Source organism: Bos mutus, chromosome 8, assembly GCF_027580195.1.
Source record: "Bos mutus isolate GX-2022 chromosome 8, NWIPB_WYAK_1.1, whole genome shotgun sequence".
Lineage (NCBI taxonomy): Eukaryota > Metazoa > Chordata > Mammalia > Artiodactyla > Bovidae > Bos > Bos mutus.
In genome coordinates, this window is record NC_091624.1 from 33,283,558 (window position 1) to 33,299,110 (window position 15,553).

Sequence of the window (15,553 nt, forward strand, 5' to 3'; positions counted from 1 at the left end):
CTGTAAATGGAGATGATATTGTACCTTCTCATAGGGTCATCGATTTATAGAATGCTTAACTCAGTGCCGAGCATATGGTGGTTCAGTTCAGTTCAGTTCAGTTGCTCAGTCATGTCCGACTCTTTGCAACCCCACCAATCGCAGCACACCAGGCCTCCCTGTCCATCACCAACTCCCAGAGTTCACTTAAACTCACTTCCATTGAGTCAAGGATACCATCCAGCCATCTCATCCTCTGTCGTCCCCTTTTCCTCCTGCCCCCAATCCCTCCCAGCATCAGAGTCTTTTCCAGTGAGTCAACTCTTTGCATGAGGTGGGCAAAGTAGTGGAGTTTTCCGCTTTAGCATCATTCCTTCCAAAGAACACCCAGGGCTGATCTCCTGGAGAATGGACTGGTTGGATCTCCTTGCAGTCCAAGGGACTCTCAAGAGTCTTCTCCAACACCACAGTTCAAAAGCATCAATTGTTTGGCCCTCAGCTTTCTTTACAGTCCAACTCTCACATCCATACATGGCCACTGGAAAAACCATAGCCTTGACTAGACGGACCTTTGTTGGCATAGTAATGTCTCTGCTTTTGAATATGCTATCTAGGTTGGTCATAACTTTTCTTCCAAGGAGTAAGCATCTTTTAATTTCATGGCTGCAGTCACCATCTGCAGTGATTTTGGACCCCAAAAATATAAAGTCTGACCCTGTTTCCACTGTTGCCCCATCTATTTCCCATGAAGTGTATATGGTAAAGCATTTAGTAAATGCTAGCTACTAGTCTTACTTTATTTGAAAAATACAGTGTTCTCTGTTTTAAAAAAAATAACAATAATATAAGTACCACTAGTCTAGGTATGTCAGAGGTCTCTTAAGTTCCATGTTATGATATTGTGAAGTCATTTCACAATATGAGATGTTGAATATATGGATAAAGAGGTGAGATCTAATGGAACTTTCCATTTCTGGGGTTTTCTCCGTGTCCTCAACTGTTGTTTGTGGGACCAAAACAACTACATTTTTAATCTGGTTTAGTTTTTAAATCCACCTGATGATTTTATTTCACAGAACCTTTGTGTTGAGATTTACTGAATAAATCTGTGACCACACCACTTATTTTGAAGCTTAATATACTAAAGTGCAACTGGAAGCAAATTTGTATACCCTAGAAGGAAAGGCTACTGCTGAAAGACTACTTAAATACTTTTATCTTCGCATTTGAATGCTAATTGGAGAGATTAATCATGCTGCCACTTCTAAAATTAAGTGAGGTCTGGACAGTGTTGACATTTCATAGTGTGGTGAAAGAGCACTGGCCTGGGATCAGGAGACATTGTTCTTCTGCCACACAAGCCACATAAACTCTTTGGGTTTCAGTTCCTTCTCTTGTAGCATATGGGAGTTGAACTAAATTACCTCTTAAGAGCATCTTACAGTTGTGACATGGTTTCAATGATAAATGGATTTCTTGTATTTAAAAAGACTATATCTAAATGAAAAATTACAGACAGCAACCAGTCTACCAGATGCTTTCCCTTGTTTCTGATTTAATCCTCATAACTATCCTGTGTTATAGGTGGTATCATCCCTACTCTGCAGATAATGATAGCGACCATTTTTTGAACATGTGTGCCAGGCACTGTGCTAAGCTCTTAACAGCCTCTCTCTCACTCAGTCCTCCCAACAGCCCTATGAGGTGGGTACTATGATCCTCATTGTTCAGATGAGGAAACCGAGGCTTAGACAGCTTATATACCATCACCAGGATCAGACACAGCTAGTAAATGGAAGAGCTGGATTTGAAAGCTTAGCATGTACTATTCAAAAGCCAGTTCTCTTCGCTTCTGAGCTATACTGCCAGTCCAAGAATGAAGAAGCTAAGTCACAAAGCAGTCAAAACCTGTGACGTGACAAAGTCAGTATTTGGACCCTCTTTTTCTTTTCTAAGTCCTTTGAACTTTCCACTGTATTATATCACAGTATGTCACATCATGAGTCTGTGAGTGGAAAACTTGTATTAATTTCTGATATCAAGGGTTATTTATTCGACTTTAAAATCAGTTGCTGCTGGAAGAACCAATGAACTTAATGTAACTTCTCAGAGCAAGTGAGAGGAACATTTTTCCTTCTACTCTATGCAAACAACTGCAGTCCATTTCTGTGTCTTAACGGTGTAAAGGCGCCCTCCGGCGGCAGGAACAGGAAGAACTCAGTGCTGAGAGTAGTAGCAGTGAAGCACAGTTCTCTCCACCGGCCCTTAAGACTTCAAAATTAGAAGTGCTGCTTGGTTATGTGCTGCCTGTCTATTCCTATGATACTGACTAGGTTTTAACATAACTTTAATCCCGGAATTCAGTGAAGGAATGCTGTTCCTCACAATCAAAATAGAACCTAGAATGTGATTTATCAAGATAGACTGCCAATTCATATCCTTGCTAAGGTTTTTCAGATATATTTAATTTGATGCTTGAAGATCTCTGATTTTTCAGATTGTACTGACATCTGAAATAACCTGTGTATTTTCTTTTTGCTGTTAATAGGTACCATTAATATTTGATTCAAAACAGCAGCCTTCAGTACCAATTGGGCAACTCTGGGTGGAATTGCTTCGATTCTATGCTTTAGAATTTAATTTGGCTGATTTAGTGATAAGTATCCGTGTCAAAGAATCGATATCTCGTGAATCAAAGGATTGGCCCAAAAAACGCATTGCCATTGAAGGTATCTCAAAATATTTATCTTTAATTCCCATCCCCACCCCACCCCCTTTTTTTAAGGTATCAGTCTAACAGCATGCTTTTTTATTTCGATCTTTTTTCAGCTTCTACGTGTAAGGTAGGCCTGACCCCAAAGGTGAAGTAGATAGCGAGAATCTTGCATGCATTACAGTAGATCTTTCCAAGGGACCAAATTGTTCATCCTGAGTTTTTTAAGTGCTGTGATAAAAAATAATTATTCATGCAACTAAAAGGAATAGCTGTCTGTGTCCTTATTTTCTTTGTAAATTGCTTAATAACTTTAAATGCTTAAAAAGTCTTTTCCAAGTGACATGTAAATCCCCCTTTCCTCTTCGCTGTTATCATTTCTGAATCTTTAGATTCAGTCCTTTCATGAATTGTTATTGATGTTGTTTAGTTTTACAGAGGTTGAGGAAAATACCTTTTCTCATGAAAAACAGCATTCTTCATTAAATTTCTCTCCATGGAGAGAGTTTGTTTTTGGAATACCTGCAGTAATATTTAGAACTTATTCATAAAAACACCTTTTCTCTTTAAAAACACTTAGCTCTTAAATGAGTTTGAAACCATTATATGAAAGACATACTGTTGTGCCCTGTAGACTCCTCTAAGTGGACGAGCTCCTATCAGCTTTACAAAGTCAGGAGATGGGAACCCCTCTAGAAATCTTAATTCTCCTCCTTCAAATAATTTAAAGAACCTCCTAAATGGAATTCTCTTATTTTTGCTTGATTTTTTTCAAGCCTTATATTGCATAAGAGGGTTTTTTGCATTTTGCATAAATTCTGTGTGCAGTCATGGGGATCTCACATTTTTAAACCCTCCCCTGCAGTTTCTCTGGCTCAGCTCTTCTGGCCAATTGCCTAACCTGCTGGAGTTCTAGGGGAGGAGAAAAGATTGAGAGAAGTGGTGTCTCCTCCTGGTGCCTCCCTCTCGCCCCTGAATTCAGTCCAGCCAGTTCAGTGATGGGGCTTCCCAGGGCAGAAGAGTGGAGGTAAGCTCTACAAACCACAGGGCCTGGCTGAGTGGGGAGGCAGAGCACTCAGCAGAGCCCGGAGGGAAGACCCCGCTTCCCAAGGGCATGAGAGCCACACTGATGACTTTTTTTTTTTTACCTCCACAGTCATAGGACAGAGTAGGGAAGGGGTAATGGTTCTGAATAGAATGGGTTCTCTTCATAGAGCAGATGTTTAAGAAAGTATTTCTTTTTGTTTTTAAAACTGTATCTTCTTACTCCCCATCCCCAGTTTTTAAAAAAAAGCACATAAGATAAATGATAAGTTGTACTGTTACTTATTTGTTGTCTTGATCTATGTAGCAGGCTGGTTTTTAAAACATAAAATAGAAGTGTGTGAAGTAGTGGATTTTTTTTTTTCATTACAGATCCCTACTCTATAAAAAGAAATGTGGCAAGGACCCTAAATAATCAACCTGTGTTTGAATATATACTTCATTGTTTAAGGACAACATATAAATATTTTGCTCTTCCACACAAAGTTATGAAATCCAGCCTTCCAAAGCCTCTGAGTACTGTCAGCTGTACTTCTGAACGTTCTAAAGAAATAGCAAAACATGATCCAGAGGTACAAGCGAAAGGTGATAAACTCAAAAACTCAGTTTTGGCTCAAGGTTCTGGTGCTGCCAGTTCAACTGCAAACACCTGCAAGGCCCAGCCACTTACTCTTAAAGAGACGGATGAAAACTTTGAAAGCCCATCAGCAGAGAAAATGGGAAACTCACACATCAGTGTCCACCTGGAAAACTCTGACTGTATTAAGGCAAAAGTCAGTTCTGGTGACTCTAAGGACATTGAAGTACATCATCAAGAAACAGGAAGTAAAAATAAGAAAGAAAAAAATGGAAAGGAAAGCAAGCATCCTTTGACTGCTGATGATCAGGCTTTAAGTAGTAGCAAGTGTGGAGCGCTTGTCACCTGTGGCAGCTCAGGAACTAAGGAGACAGATACCACTTTGGATCTAGAAGGCTTCAGAAATCCTATAGCTAAAGAGTATGATGAATTTCCTCCTTCATATGCCAAGGCTGATGTTGATGAAGAAAGCATAGAAGGTACCAATGAACTTGGAGATGCTGTAAGCCACTTTACCCCTTTAAGACAGAGCCAGATATCAGGAATCCTTCACTCTGATGAGGAAGAGGAGGACGAGGAGGAGGAAGAAGAACCCCGGCTCTCCATTTCCCGAAGGGAAGATGAGGATGACATTGCTAATGGAGATGAATTAGACAACACCTTCACTGGATCAGGTGATGAGGATGCCCTGTCTGAAGAGGATGTGGAATTAGATGGATCTGCTAAGTATGAAGACTTGAAAGAATGTGGAAAACACCATGTAGATGGAAACCTACTAACGGAACTTAATAAAATCAGCCTTAAAGAAGAAAGTGTATGTGAGGAAAATTCAACTGTGAACCAGTCTGATTTCTTCTATGAATTTAGTAAACTCACCTTCACCAAAGGCAAGGTAATCAGTACCACTCCTATACATGGAACTAGGAGATTTGAAAGAGTTTTAATGCATGTACTTTGGATTTTCATGTACTAAACCAGGGCTCTCACCTGTCTCAGTAGTGGTTCACTCCAGTGCAGCCACTAGGTCCACTGCCCTCATTAATCTCTTGGGAATTTGCAGAGGAGAAAGGAAATGCTGTTGGTAGTCAAAATAACTACCTTTTTCTCCTGAGTGTGTTTGGAGTGGCCATGCCACTATATTTTCGTTCCTTTGGAATGTGAGGTGGACAATGTGTACTTTGGAAAAAAGATTCAAGGCTCCATTATTTAAGTGTTATTTTGCTTTGCCATCTTCCTGCAGTCTCCTACAGTAGTTTGCAGTTTATGCAAACGAGAGGGTCATCTAAAGAAGGACTGTCCTGAAGACTTCAAAAGAATTCAGCTGGAACCTTTGCCACCATTAACACCCAAATTTTCAAATATCTTAGATCAAGTTTGCATTCAGTGTTACAGTAAGTTATTAACATTTCTTTTTATTTGTCAAAATATTAAATTGATGTTTTCTCAAGAGTTAATCTAATTCACTAACCCATTAGCTTCATTATCCAGGCTAAGTCTTTGGCATTGTGTATTGTATCCGTAGTACTCAGTGTATCGTGTTCCATTTGGGACATGCAATAAATACTTGTTAAAGAAAGACAGGGAAGGAGAATCTTCTAAGTCTTATGATTGGAGTACTATCATTTTCCAACTAGTGTTCCTTGAAATGCTTTTCTAGGTACCTGCCATTAATAGTATTTAGTAACAGAAGTATTCCAAAGGTCAGGGGGGAATAACTGTATATCCTGCCCCCTCCCTTAGAGATTTTCAGGGCATATTAGCATGATAAAGGCTCCTGGAAATGTTTAGGTAAAAAGCTTATTTAATAACTAATATTTCTAAAATGTGAGCTTAGAATACTTTTTAATTAATGCTAGTTAATAACCTTTAAGGAACATCAGTTTGGGGAAGTGTTGGTGTGCCGAGGTTTAAGTTCTACAAGGAAAACCATTTGATGAAGAGGCATGCAGCTGCTAAGAGTGGAAGATTATGACACATCACATTGCTGCATGTTAAGATGTCTGTCTGTGCCATAAGTCACTTGTTCTTAATCGGAGATTTGTTCTTTAAATCTCTTTGGAGAGTGTAAGTGATGAAAGAAAACTACTAGTTCTCCTTAGGGGGAAAAATGTGAATATATATATATACACACAGACACACACACATATAAAATGTGTTTTATATATATGTATAAATACATGCTCACAAACTGTTGTGTTCACCCTCTGCCTTTTTCGGGCTCTTTTGGCCTCTGTGAAACCCAGGAAAAGAACCCTTGTGAAGACTGGTTTCCATCTCAGGAACAGTTCTTGGTGATAGACTCTTTGAAAAAGGCATCTTTATTGTACATTGCTTGATACTGTCTACTAAAAAGACACAAAATTTAGGGTTTGGTTGGTTGTTTGTTTGTTTGTTTTAGCTAATTAGGTTTATTGAAAAATATTTTCCAGAGAATGTGAACAATCTTTGTTTCTGAATGTATCTGTTTATTTTAAACAGAGGATTTTTCTCCAACTGTTCTAGAAGATCAGGCACGTGAACATATTCGGCAAAACCTAGAAAATTTCATAAGGCAGGAGTTTCCAGGTAAATAATTGTTTAGCTTTAGTAAAAGCATTAATTTTGAGCATAAGAGGGCAGTCTTGCAGTGATGGTGGGGACAGGGCCTCTTTGTTTTGTGATACTCCTAGGATGGTTTAGGTCTGTCCAGTCCTAGTTTGCCAACGGAGAAGACAGTTGCAGTGTAGTATTTCACTTAGCAGATACATGTGAACTTCATTTATTAGTTGAGAGTCAAGGTTCAGACCTCTAAAAAGTGAATTTATTTAGAAAGCAGTAAGCTTACATTATTAAATGTGCTGAGGTGATCCACATTTTCCTTGAAATGGCCTTGCATCTAACAATAAAGTGACATTTGATAATCTTTCGTGTCTTCTATAGCTTGTATTTATTTATAGTAAATTTTGAGAGGAAGTAATTTATAATAAAAGACTAGTTAATAAAAAAATAATTATTATGAGATTATTATAGAACAGTTAATAACTGAGTACTTTTAATTCATAAGAGAGTTGCTTTGATCAGAAAATTAAATGTACTCAGGTTAGTTGTTACTTTTCATGTATCCCTAACAGGAACTAAATTGAGCTTGTTTGGCTCCTCCAAAAATGGATTTGGGTTCAAACAGAGTGACCTTGATGTCTGCATGACAATTAACGGACTTGAAACTGCTGAGGTACAGTGACCACATAAAACTTGGATTTGCTGTGGCGTGTGTCTTGACAATCTTGATTCACAATTCAGCATAGTATTTTCCAAATTTATCAGGGTATATCATATGGAGTATGCCATTTGGCACAGTCTGGCCAAATAAATACATTAGAAGTTTAGAGGTGAACATGACGAGTAGAAAGGCTTGTGCTTCCAACCTGTAATGCAAACTGGATATGAAAGCCACATCTGGGAATTCTAGAAAGCCAAACTAGCCTTTCCAGTGTCCCTTTGGCATAGCCACTAGGCTGACTCAGGTGCATAAGTACACCCACATAAGGTTTTCTGTGAAGTTTTAGCAGGCAGCCAGTGTGATACAGTGATGAAAGTGAAAGTCACTCAGTCGTGTTCGACTCTTTGTGACCCCATGGACTATACACTCCAGGGGATCTTCCTAACCCAGGGATCGAACCCAGGTCTCCTGCATTGCAGGCAGATTCTTTACCAGCTGAGCCACCAGGGAAGCCCATGGTACAGGGATAAAAGAGTGCTAGGATTCAAGACAGACTTGTCTGTCTTTGGTTGCTTATCTCTAATACAGAAATGAGATTTCCCTTGCCTCAGAAGATTGTTGTGCACCTCAGCTTGGATCGTGTATGTCAGGAGTCAGTGAACTACAGCCTATAGCCTGTTTTTTTTTTTTTTTTTTAATGTCAGTTTCATTGGCGTTCAGCTACACCCTTTCATATATGTATGGTCTACATCTGCTTTCATTCTAACTCCAGGATTGAGTCCTTGCAACATGGCCCACAAGGCAGAAAAGATTTGCCAAACTTGATGGCATTTGTCAAATATAAAATACTGTGAAAAGGTGTAAAGTTTAAGAAGTACTAAATCCATCGCCTTTTTTATTTACAACAGTAGTCCAAATACTGGGCATCCAAATCAGTAGTGCTGCTGTTGCTCTGGATCTTCTTATGCCTTTTCTGAGTTTCAGGGTTTTGTCCCTTGAGGATGCATCTGATTTGAGAAAATAGCCACAGGTTATCTGGCGTGACTTTGATGAATAAGGTGGATAAGGACGATTGGGTCCAGTATATGAATGATCTGATTATACATCATTGAGATTGAATTTTTACATGATTAATAAACTAGTTGTGAGGGCATTTCTAAATTAAATTCCAAATTCTGGTAAGTATATAACCAACTAACCAACAAAAGGACTTAATGTTAAAAAGGTCAGCCCAAATGTTTTTAAATATTTGAAATGTTACTCATATTTGCTGTATAACTTTCTTTTTGTGTGTTATATGTTCAACTAGTCTTCTGGAGAAATAATCTGAGCTTAATCACACCCCAAAGCAGTTCATCAGCTCTTAATTAAGCTATAATGAAGATCTACCCAGAATGAATAAGACAGGCCACAGAAGCTCTCTCTTATTAATTCTGTCACATAGAGGAAAGAAATTGGAGGTTCTTAGTGGTTCAGAGACTTTTCTGGGGACACTGATTTCAGCCTTTCCTGCTCTTTTAAGAGCAGTTAGCAAGTAGGGTGCATGAGGGTTTCTATATCCTTAGGATATTCCTATGAGTAGGGATTAATGCTCACCTAAAAAAGAAAAATCAATATACAACAATTTGAATTTAATTTTATTATTTCTGGAGGAAATGAAACCAAAACAGGGTTAAGAACCTGTCTTCTGTTTTTGATTCAGTCTCTGCCATTTTTGTTGCAGGAGTTGGACTGTGTAAGAACTATTGAAGAATTGGCAAGAGTCCTCAAAAAGCATTCAGGTACCTCTATAAGCTTTATCTAAAAAATATTCTCATCTTTTTTATTAATGTTTTGCATACTTAAAATTTACAAATGACTGAAACAATGTAGTGGCTCATATAACATTTATAGCATTGGTGTCTTTGAAACAAATCTGTGTGGTTAAGTATGAAAAACTGAGGAATTGGTTATCATTTGTATGCATATTGTTGCCTTGGTTTTATTTCATGACAAAATGTATACTATACACACAAGAAACTTTGGGAATCATTTTGCCTTATCAACATAGTGTAAATCAAAGTGTAGGTAGAGGTTGCTGGCCATGACATGAAGTTTAGTGAAAAGTGCTACAGACTGGGATGATGGATTGTACTTGCAGCTGTTCAGCAAGTTGTGCATGACCCTGGACAAGTATTTACAGCTGCAAAAAATGTACAGGTTCTGTAATTGTGCACAGAGCTGAAATGCCATTAACATATTCTTCTGCCTCTCTTTGTCAGAGGTAGCTGTGGATGCTGTTAACAGTGAGAGTCTTTTAAAATGTGGTACATCAAACGTCTGTGCTAAGAGTTAAAAATGAAAGTGAGCAAGATGTGGTCCTTGCCTTTGTGAAACTTAAATCTACGGACCATCCATAAAACGCTTTCTTATATCTTAGTCAAAAGTAGATTTAAATCCACAGCATGGGCATGCACACATAAGTATGCACCTGGAGTACCCCCTATATTTGCATTTTTGATTTCCAGGAGTTTAAAGAGGATACCATGTGATTTTAAATAACAGGGGGAAAAATCTTAATTTTGTTTTATTCCTAATGAAAAGTAACCTAGAGCATCAGTGTTTTTTTTAATGTGCTTTGATATAATTTTTATGGTCATTGAAATAAGCATTATGGGAATTTTACCTCTCAAAACTATATGCTTTTTTATTTTTGTTTTTGAAGATTATACAAAGAAACTAGATTGCTATGTTGCCATGACTATTAGGTATTTCATAGTGAGGTAGGTTTTGACTTTTGATTTTGAAATAATTTCATATGTAAAGGAAATCAGCAAAAATTGTACGAAGAATTCTGTCTGCCCTTCGTTCAGATGCACCAGTTGTTAACATTTTACCACATTTGATTTATCATCCTATTTCTTGCTTCCTCGTAATTTTTTTCTGGACCATTTGCAATTAAGCTGCAGACATCACTTCCCTTTCTCCTAAAAAAACCTATACTTTCTAAGAATGAACCATGTTAAAAATAGGTCATTTTTTAGACCTATTTTTAGACTAAAAATGACTTTTATATGCAGATTATAATGTAATACAGATTGCATGGAGCAAAAATTGAATAATAGCTAGAAAGCAGTGATTAAGAAAGCAATTTTCCCACATATTTTATTGGGTGTTTGTTATGTGCTCAGCACTGTGTTGGGCATGTAGGTAGGATAGAAAAATAAGTCTACAGGTCTTTCCTTTGACAACTTTCGGATCTCAAAGGTAAGATACTCTCATAGGGTATGGAATAATGTATGATGGTATTCATTTATTAAAATAACTTGTAGAGCCTACAGTAAGTATTAAATAACTTATGAGGAGAGAGAGATTTGGGGAAAGAGTTGGGTAGGGAAGGTTCATGGAAGAGATGGGCTTGTTCCGATCTCATGATATTGATGAACTTGATTTGAAAAGGATAAGATGAGAAGTCATTCCAAAGATGCATGGATGTGTCTATGAGAATCACTGTAATCAATTTTGTAGGACAATGAGAAGATTGATACATTTTGAGAGGAGTTTCAAATGGGAACTAGTAAGAAAATGTGAACTGTGTTCGAGAGAAGAAATCCAATAAAAGCAGAACTTTTTAGGCAGCTGCTATGCGCTTAGGGAAGATACAGTCTAAGGGACAGGGCAGAAGGATCTTAACCAGATGCCAGTGATCCTAAAAGGAAGAGAATATGAGAGATTCCAAAGGCAGATTTCCTAGATTCAGAACCTGCAAGTAGGAAATATGGGTTTAGGCTGATATCTGAACTAAGAAATGGGAATGGGAATGTTTGTAGAGAACACCAGTGTGGAGTGATAGTTTGCCATGAAGCTATAATCTCTAAGAGTTAACAACAGTCCAGCAAGCAGTTAGAAAAGTAGAGTTAGAAATGTAGAGTTGCCAGTTAAGATTGAAGAACAAAATGAAACAGTTTTGTATTGAAAACCTTGAAGGAAGAGGCCAAGAATAAAACAGTTCTGTGGGATTATGAGAGAGGTTGAGGACCAAGCTTTAATTTATAAATGTAGAAATTAAGCAAAAACACTGAAAAAGGAGCTGTTGGAATGGTAAAATAGGAACCAGGATGATATACTGTGAATAAATCTTAGAGGACAGGTTTATAAATGTCATAATGGTGAATTAACAGTGTCAAATTCTAGAATTTCTCCATCTAGGAAGGAGATGAAAAAAAAAGGATACTTAATTTAAAGCCACCATAGCAAAGTAATTTAATGGTGGCTTCTAAAATCAGACTCCCTAATTTTAAATCTTGGGTCCCTGCTTGCTGGCTGTGTGATTCCAAAAAGTCACTCACCTTCATTGTAAGCACTCAGTTTCTCATCTGTAAAGCAGGAACAACAACAATAGGATTTAAGATTAAGAAAAATAATACATTACAGTACAAGGCCTGACTTGTTGAGTGTTCAATAAATAGGAGCTTCCTTGCCCCTTCTCCCCATCAGTATAAGTTAGACGACTTCTGTCTCCCATGCAGACCTTTTCTGCTGAAATTCCTTTCATCTGCATACTTTTTTTTCTGAATTCCAGATCACTAGGCATCTGTCCTTCTAGATGTCACCATTTAACTCTCTCAAAAGGAGCTCGGACCTTAGCACCCAGAATAAACACATCTTTCTCTCTTCCACTTCCCTTCTGCTACAACCGCCACTAGCTGTTCTTCCTTCTACATTCTCTTTCTTGGTTGTTGACATTGACATCCATGGAATCACCGAAATGAATGAAGTGATAATTAACCTGTCCTAGACTAGGTTCAATAGAGTCAGACAAAGCTAGATTTGAATTCCCATTCCACAGTTCACCAACTGCATATTCCTAAGCATGTTCATTTCTCTGGGTCTGTGTCATTTTTGGGGTAAGGGTGAATGGTCTTAGATGGTGATGTTTGTAAAGGAATCTGGGCGTTCAGGGAATGTTCTTTCTGTTATAGCCTTCCTTTCCCCTACTTCTTCTTCCCCAACCCATCCAGTTAGAGGTGCTCTCAAACATGTCTTGCTGCTTCTCTGCATTCCCATGCCACCATTATAATTCAATCCCAGGTCAATTTTTATAATGGTCATCCTGTCTCTCTTCCAGGTGCCTCCAATGGTCAGTGATTCTTCCCAGATTTTGCCAGTTCATTGGCATCTCTTTGCCTCCAAGGATATATTTGTTCCATATTTGGGCTCTTCTCAGTTTTTACCATTTATCCTGTTATTCATTATTTCTTTCCCTCAAGCACAATTCCATGGAAGTTCCCTGAGCTTGTCATTCTGTTTCAGGGAGCTCCCCTTTCCCTGTGCAGTTTTCCTTGCCTGGTAAATTCCCTCATCCTTCTCTTTTTTTGCCTATAGTGAAAACCTAGCTGAGGCAATATCCTTCTCTCCTGTTGACACTGATTCTTTTCTTACATTGACATAGCTTCTAGCTCCATGATGAGTAACTTTTGTTTTGGGCATTCAGATGATTACTCATATGATGTAGGGCTTTTCTTCATATAATGTGTGAATACGTAAGGCACACATAGTCCAGATTCTGTAGTAGTTTCCTCTGTTTTGAAGTTTATCAGACTGACAGCTCTATACACATACACAAGATCCGGAGTGTTCCTCAAGGGCAGTGTCTGCCTTATTGATTCTTGTACTTCAGATATTCATGTGTTTAACAAATGTAAACTTTGCCAGAAGTATCATGTTTGTTAATAACAGAATTTTTTGACTAGTCTTAGTGACTCACTGAGACAAGCCAAAGCCAGGTTTACTTCATTCTATGTTGGAACATAAGAGCAACTTATACCCTCTGCTGCTTTATTTAATAATACTATCTTGTTTCCCAACCTAGGATTGAGAAACATCTTGCCTATTACAACAGCAAAGGTGCCAATCGTAAAGTTCTTCCATTTGAGAAGCGGTCTGGAAGTGGACATCAGTTTGTATAACACATTGGTAAGATTTTCCCTAGACTTTTTCTTTATGGGGTTTAAGGGGAAGAAGTATCTCTTAATTTACTCAGTCTTTAAGTAAAATTAAGCCATTCATTTCATCCTATTCATTCTTTTAGTAGTTATTAGTGTTTACTAAGTGTCTGGCAGTGTTCTGAGACTGGGGATATAACACAGAATTGAGTTAATATTAGTATTCATTAAAAATGAGGTCAGAGTGGCAAGTTTTTTTGTTTTTTTGTTTTTTTGCTTGAACTTTGTTTAATTCTGGTGTGTGTGTATGTGTGTGTCTTTGGTCTCAGACCTGGTTTGTTTTCGAGGCTCTCTGGAACCTCTCTGGCCCCTAAGGACATTTAATATGAATAATAGGCAGGGATACAGATCTTATGTTGAGTTAAAGGGAACTGATTATTTTTATAACCCATATTTTCTAGGTATGTTTAGACTAAGGTGGCCTGAGATCAGATGTCACTTGTAATTATTATCTAGTAAGTTAGTAAAGCTACTCTGTAGGGGAAAAATATTAGTTTCAGTCTAAATGACTTCATCTTAAAAATGAATTTAAATGAATTACACTGTAAACCTATTCAGAATATTTCACCTTAAAACTTTTTTTTAAGGTAGTATAATTTCCCTTTTAACAGGCCCTTCATAACACAAGACTCTTATCTGCTTATTCAGCCATTGATCCCAGAGTGAAATATTTGTGCTATACTATGAAAGTATTTACAAAGGTAAGTATGCTTCCTCCTGAGATTTCCTCAGGAGATTTCTTTACATCTTTAAACCTTGTTGAAAACCTAAGAAACAAACTCAGTCATGTAGAAAACAAACTAGTGGTTACCAGTAGGGGAGACAGGGATATTTTGGGATAAAGAGAGACAAACTACCATATGTAAAGTAAATTAGCAACAAGGATATGTAGGGAATGTAGCCATTGTTTTGTAATAACTTTTATTTTTTTGGCTACACCGCAGAGCTTCTGGGATTTTAGCTTACTGACCAAGAATAGAACCTGGGCCCTCCACGGTGAGAGCATAAAGTCCTAAACACTGGACCACCAGACAGTTCCCTGTTTTGTAATAACTTTAAAAGGGAGTATAAAAATATTGCATTACTGTGTTACACACCTGAAACTAATATAATCTTGTAAACCAACTATACTTTCAAAAAAAAAAAAAAAAGAAAACATAGGCCTATATTTTTAAAGAACCATAGCCAACTATTTGAGAAGCCCTACTGAACAAACGAAAATGTTACCTTAATTTTACATGATAACCTAATATTGCTTGTGGCTGATAGTTCCACAGCTTTGTTGGGGTTTGTTTTACTTTTTGATTTTTTTTTTTTTTTGGTTGGTGTTATTTGGTTTTGTTGACATATTAGCATTTGAAAAGTGTGATTTTTATGTTAGTGCCCTCTAGAAGCACCTTACTTTCAGTGACAATAGAAGAGCTGCAAGTGTAGCAGAAGACATTGGTGATCTTGCCTTTGTTCCTCCTTTTCCTTACCCCCAGATGTGCGATATTGGCGATGCTTCTAGAGGCAGCTTATCGTCATACGCATATACGCTCATGGTGCTATATTTTCTCCAGCAGAGGAATCCACCAGTTATTCCTGTCCTTCAAGAGGTATTAGTAAAGGAAATTGTATTTGTCATCTGTAGAGCTGGATGATTTTTGAGCCCTCTTCCTTCTCTAAAATTCTGTGGTTCTGTAGTTAAAATTTTTACTATTTTCCTACAAGTTTTTGTATCAATGCGCTAAGTTTGTAATCCATACTAATAGTTTAAAAATTAATTTCAGATATACAAAGGTGAAAAGAAACCTGAAATATTTGTTGATGGCTGGAATATTTATTTTTTTGATCAAATAGATGAACTGGTACGTATTTTAATAGTAAAGATTTTTTACATCCTTGACTGAAAGTTAGCTATACTGTGCTGTAGTGTAGATGGTCAACAATTATATTATCACTTGTTATATTTATTTATATTGTGATAGTAAAAAAAAAAAAACTAGCATATACAGATGATTCCTTTGAAGTTGAAAATATTTTTTAAGCCAGGTGAGTTTCTAGGGACTGTATCC

General features: G+C 37.5%; 1 protein-coding gene across 9 annotated transcripts in view; it reads left to right on the forward strand.

The window, feature by feature from the left end:
- TUT7 (terminal uridylyl transferase 7) overlaps window positions 1-15,553 on the forward strand; it is a 62,530-nt gene that overhangs the window by 22,479 nt on the left and 24,498 nt on the right. For all 9 annotated transcript variants that reach the window (XM_070375371.1, XM_070375376.1, XM_070375375.1 and 6 more), the window contains exons 12-21: window positions 2,528-2,708; window positions 4,109-5,205; window positions 5,554-5,704; window positions 6,792-6,878; window positions 7,424-7,524; window positions 9,236-9,293; window positions 13,364-13,467; window positions 14,108-14,197; window positions 14,981-15,094; window positions 15,269-15,346. In XM_070375371.1, the coding sequence (XP_070231472.1) occupies window positions 2,528-2,708; window positions 4,109-5,205; window positions 5,554-5,704; window positions 6,792-6,878; window positions 7,424-7,524; window positions 9,236-9,293; window positions 13,364-13,467; window positions 14,108-14,197; window positions 14,981-15,094; window positions 15,269-15,346 (2,061 nt within the window). The remainder of the gene's footprint in view (window positions 1-2,527; window positions 2,709-4,108; window positions 5,206-5,553; window positions 5,705-6,791; window positions 6,879-7,423; window positions 7,525-9,235; window positions 9,294-13,363; window positions 13,468-14,107; window positions 14,198-14,980; window positions 15,095-15,268; window positions 15,347-15,553) is intronic.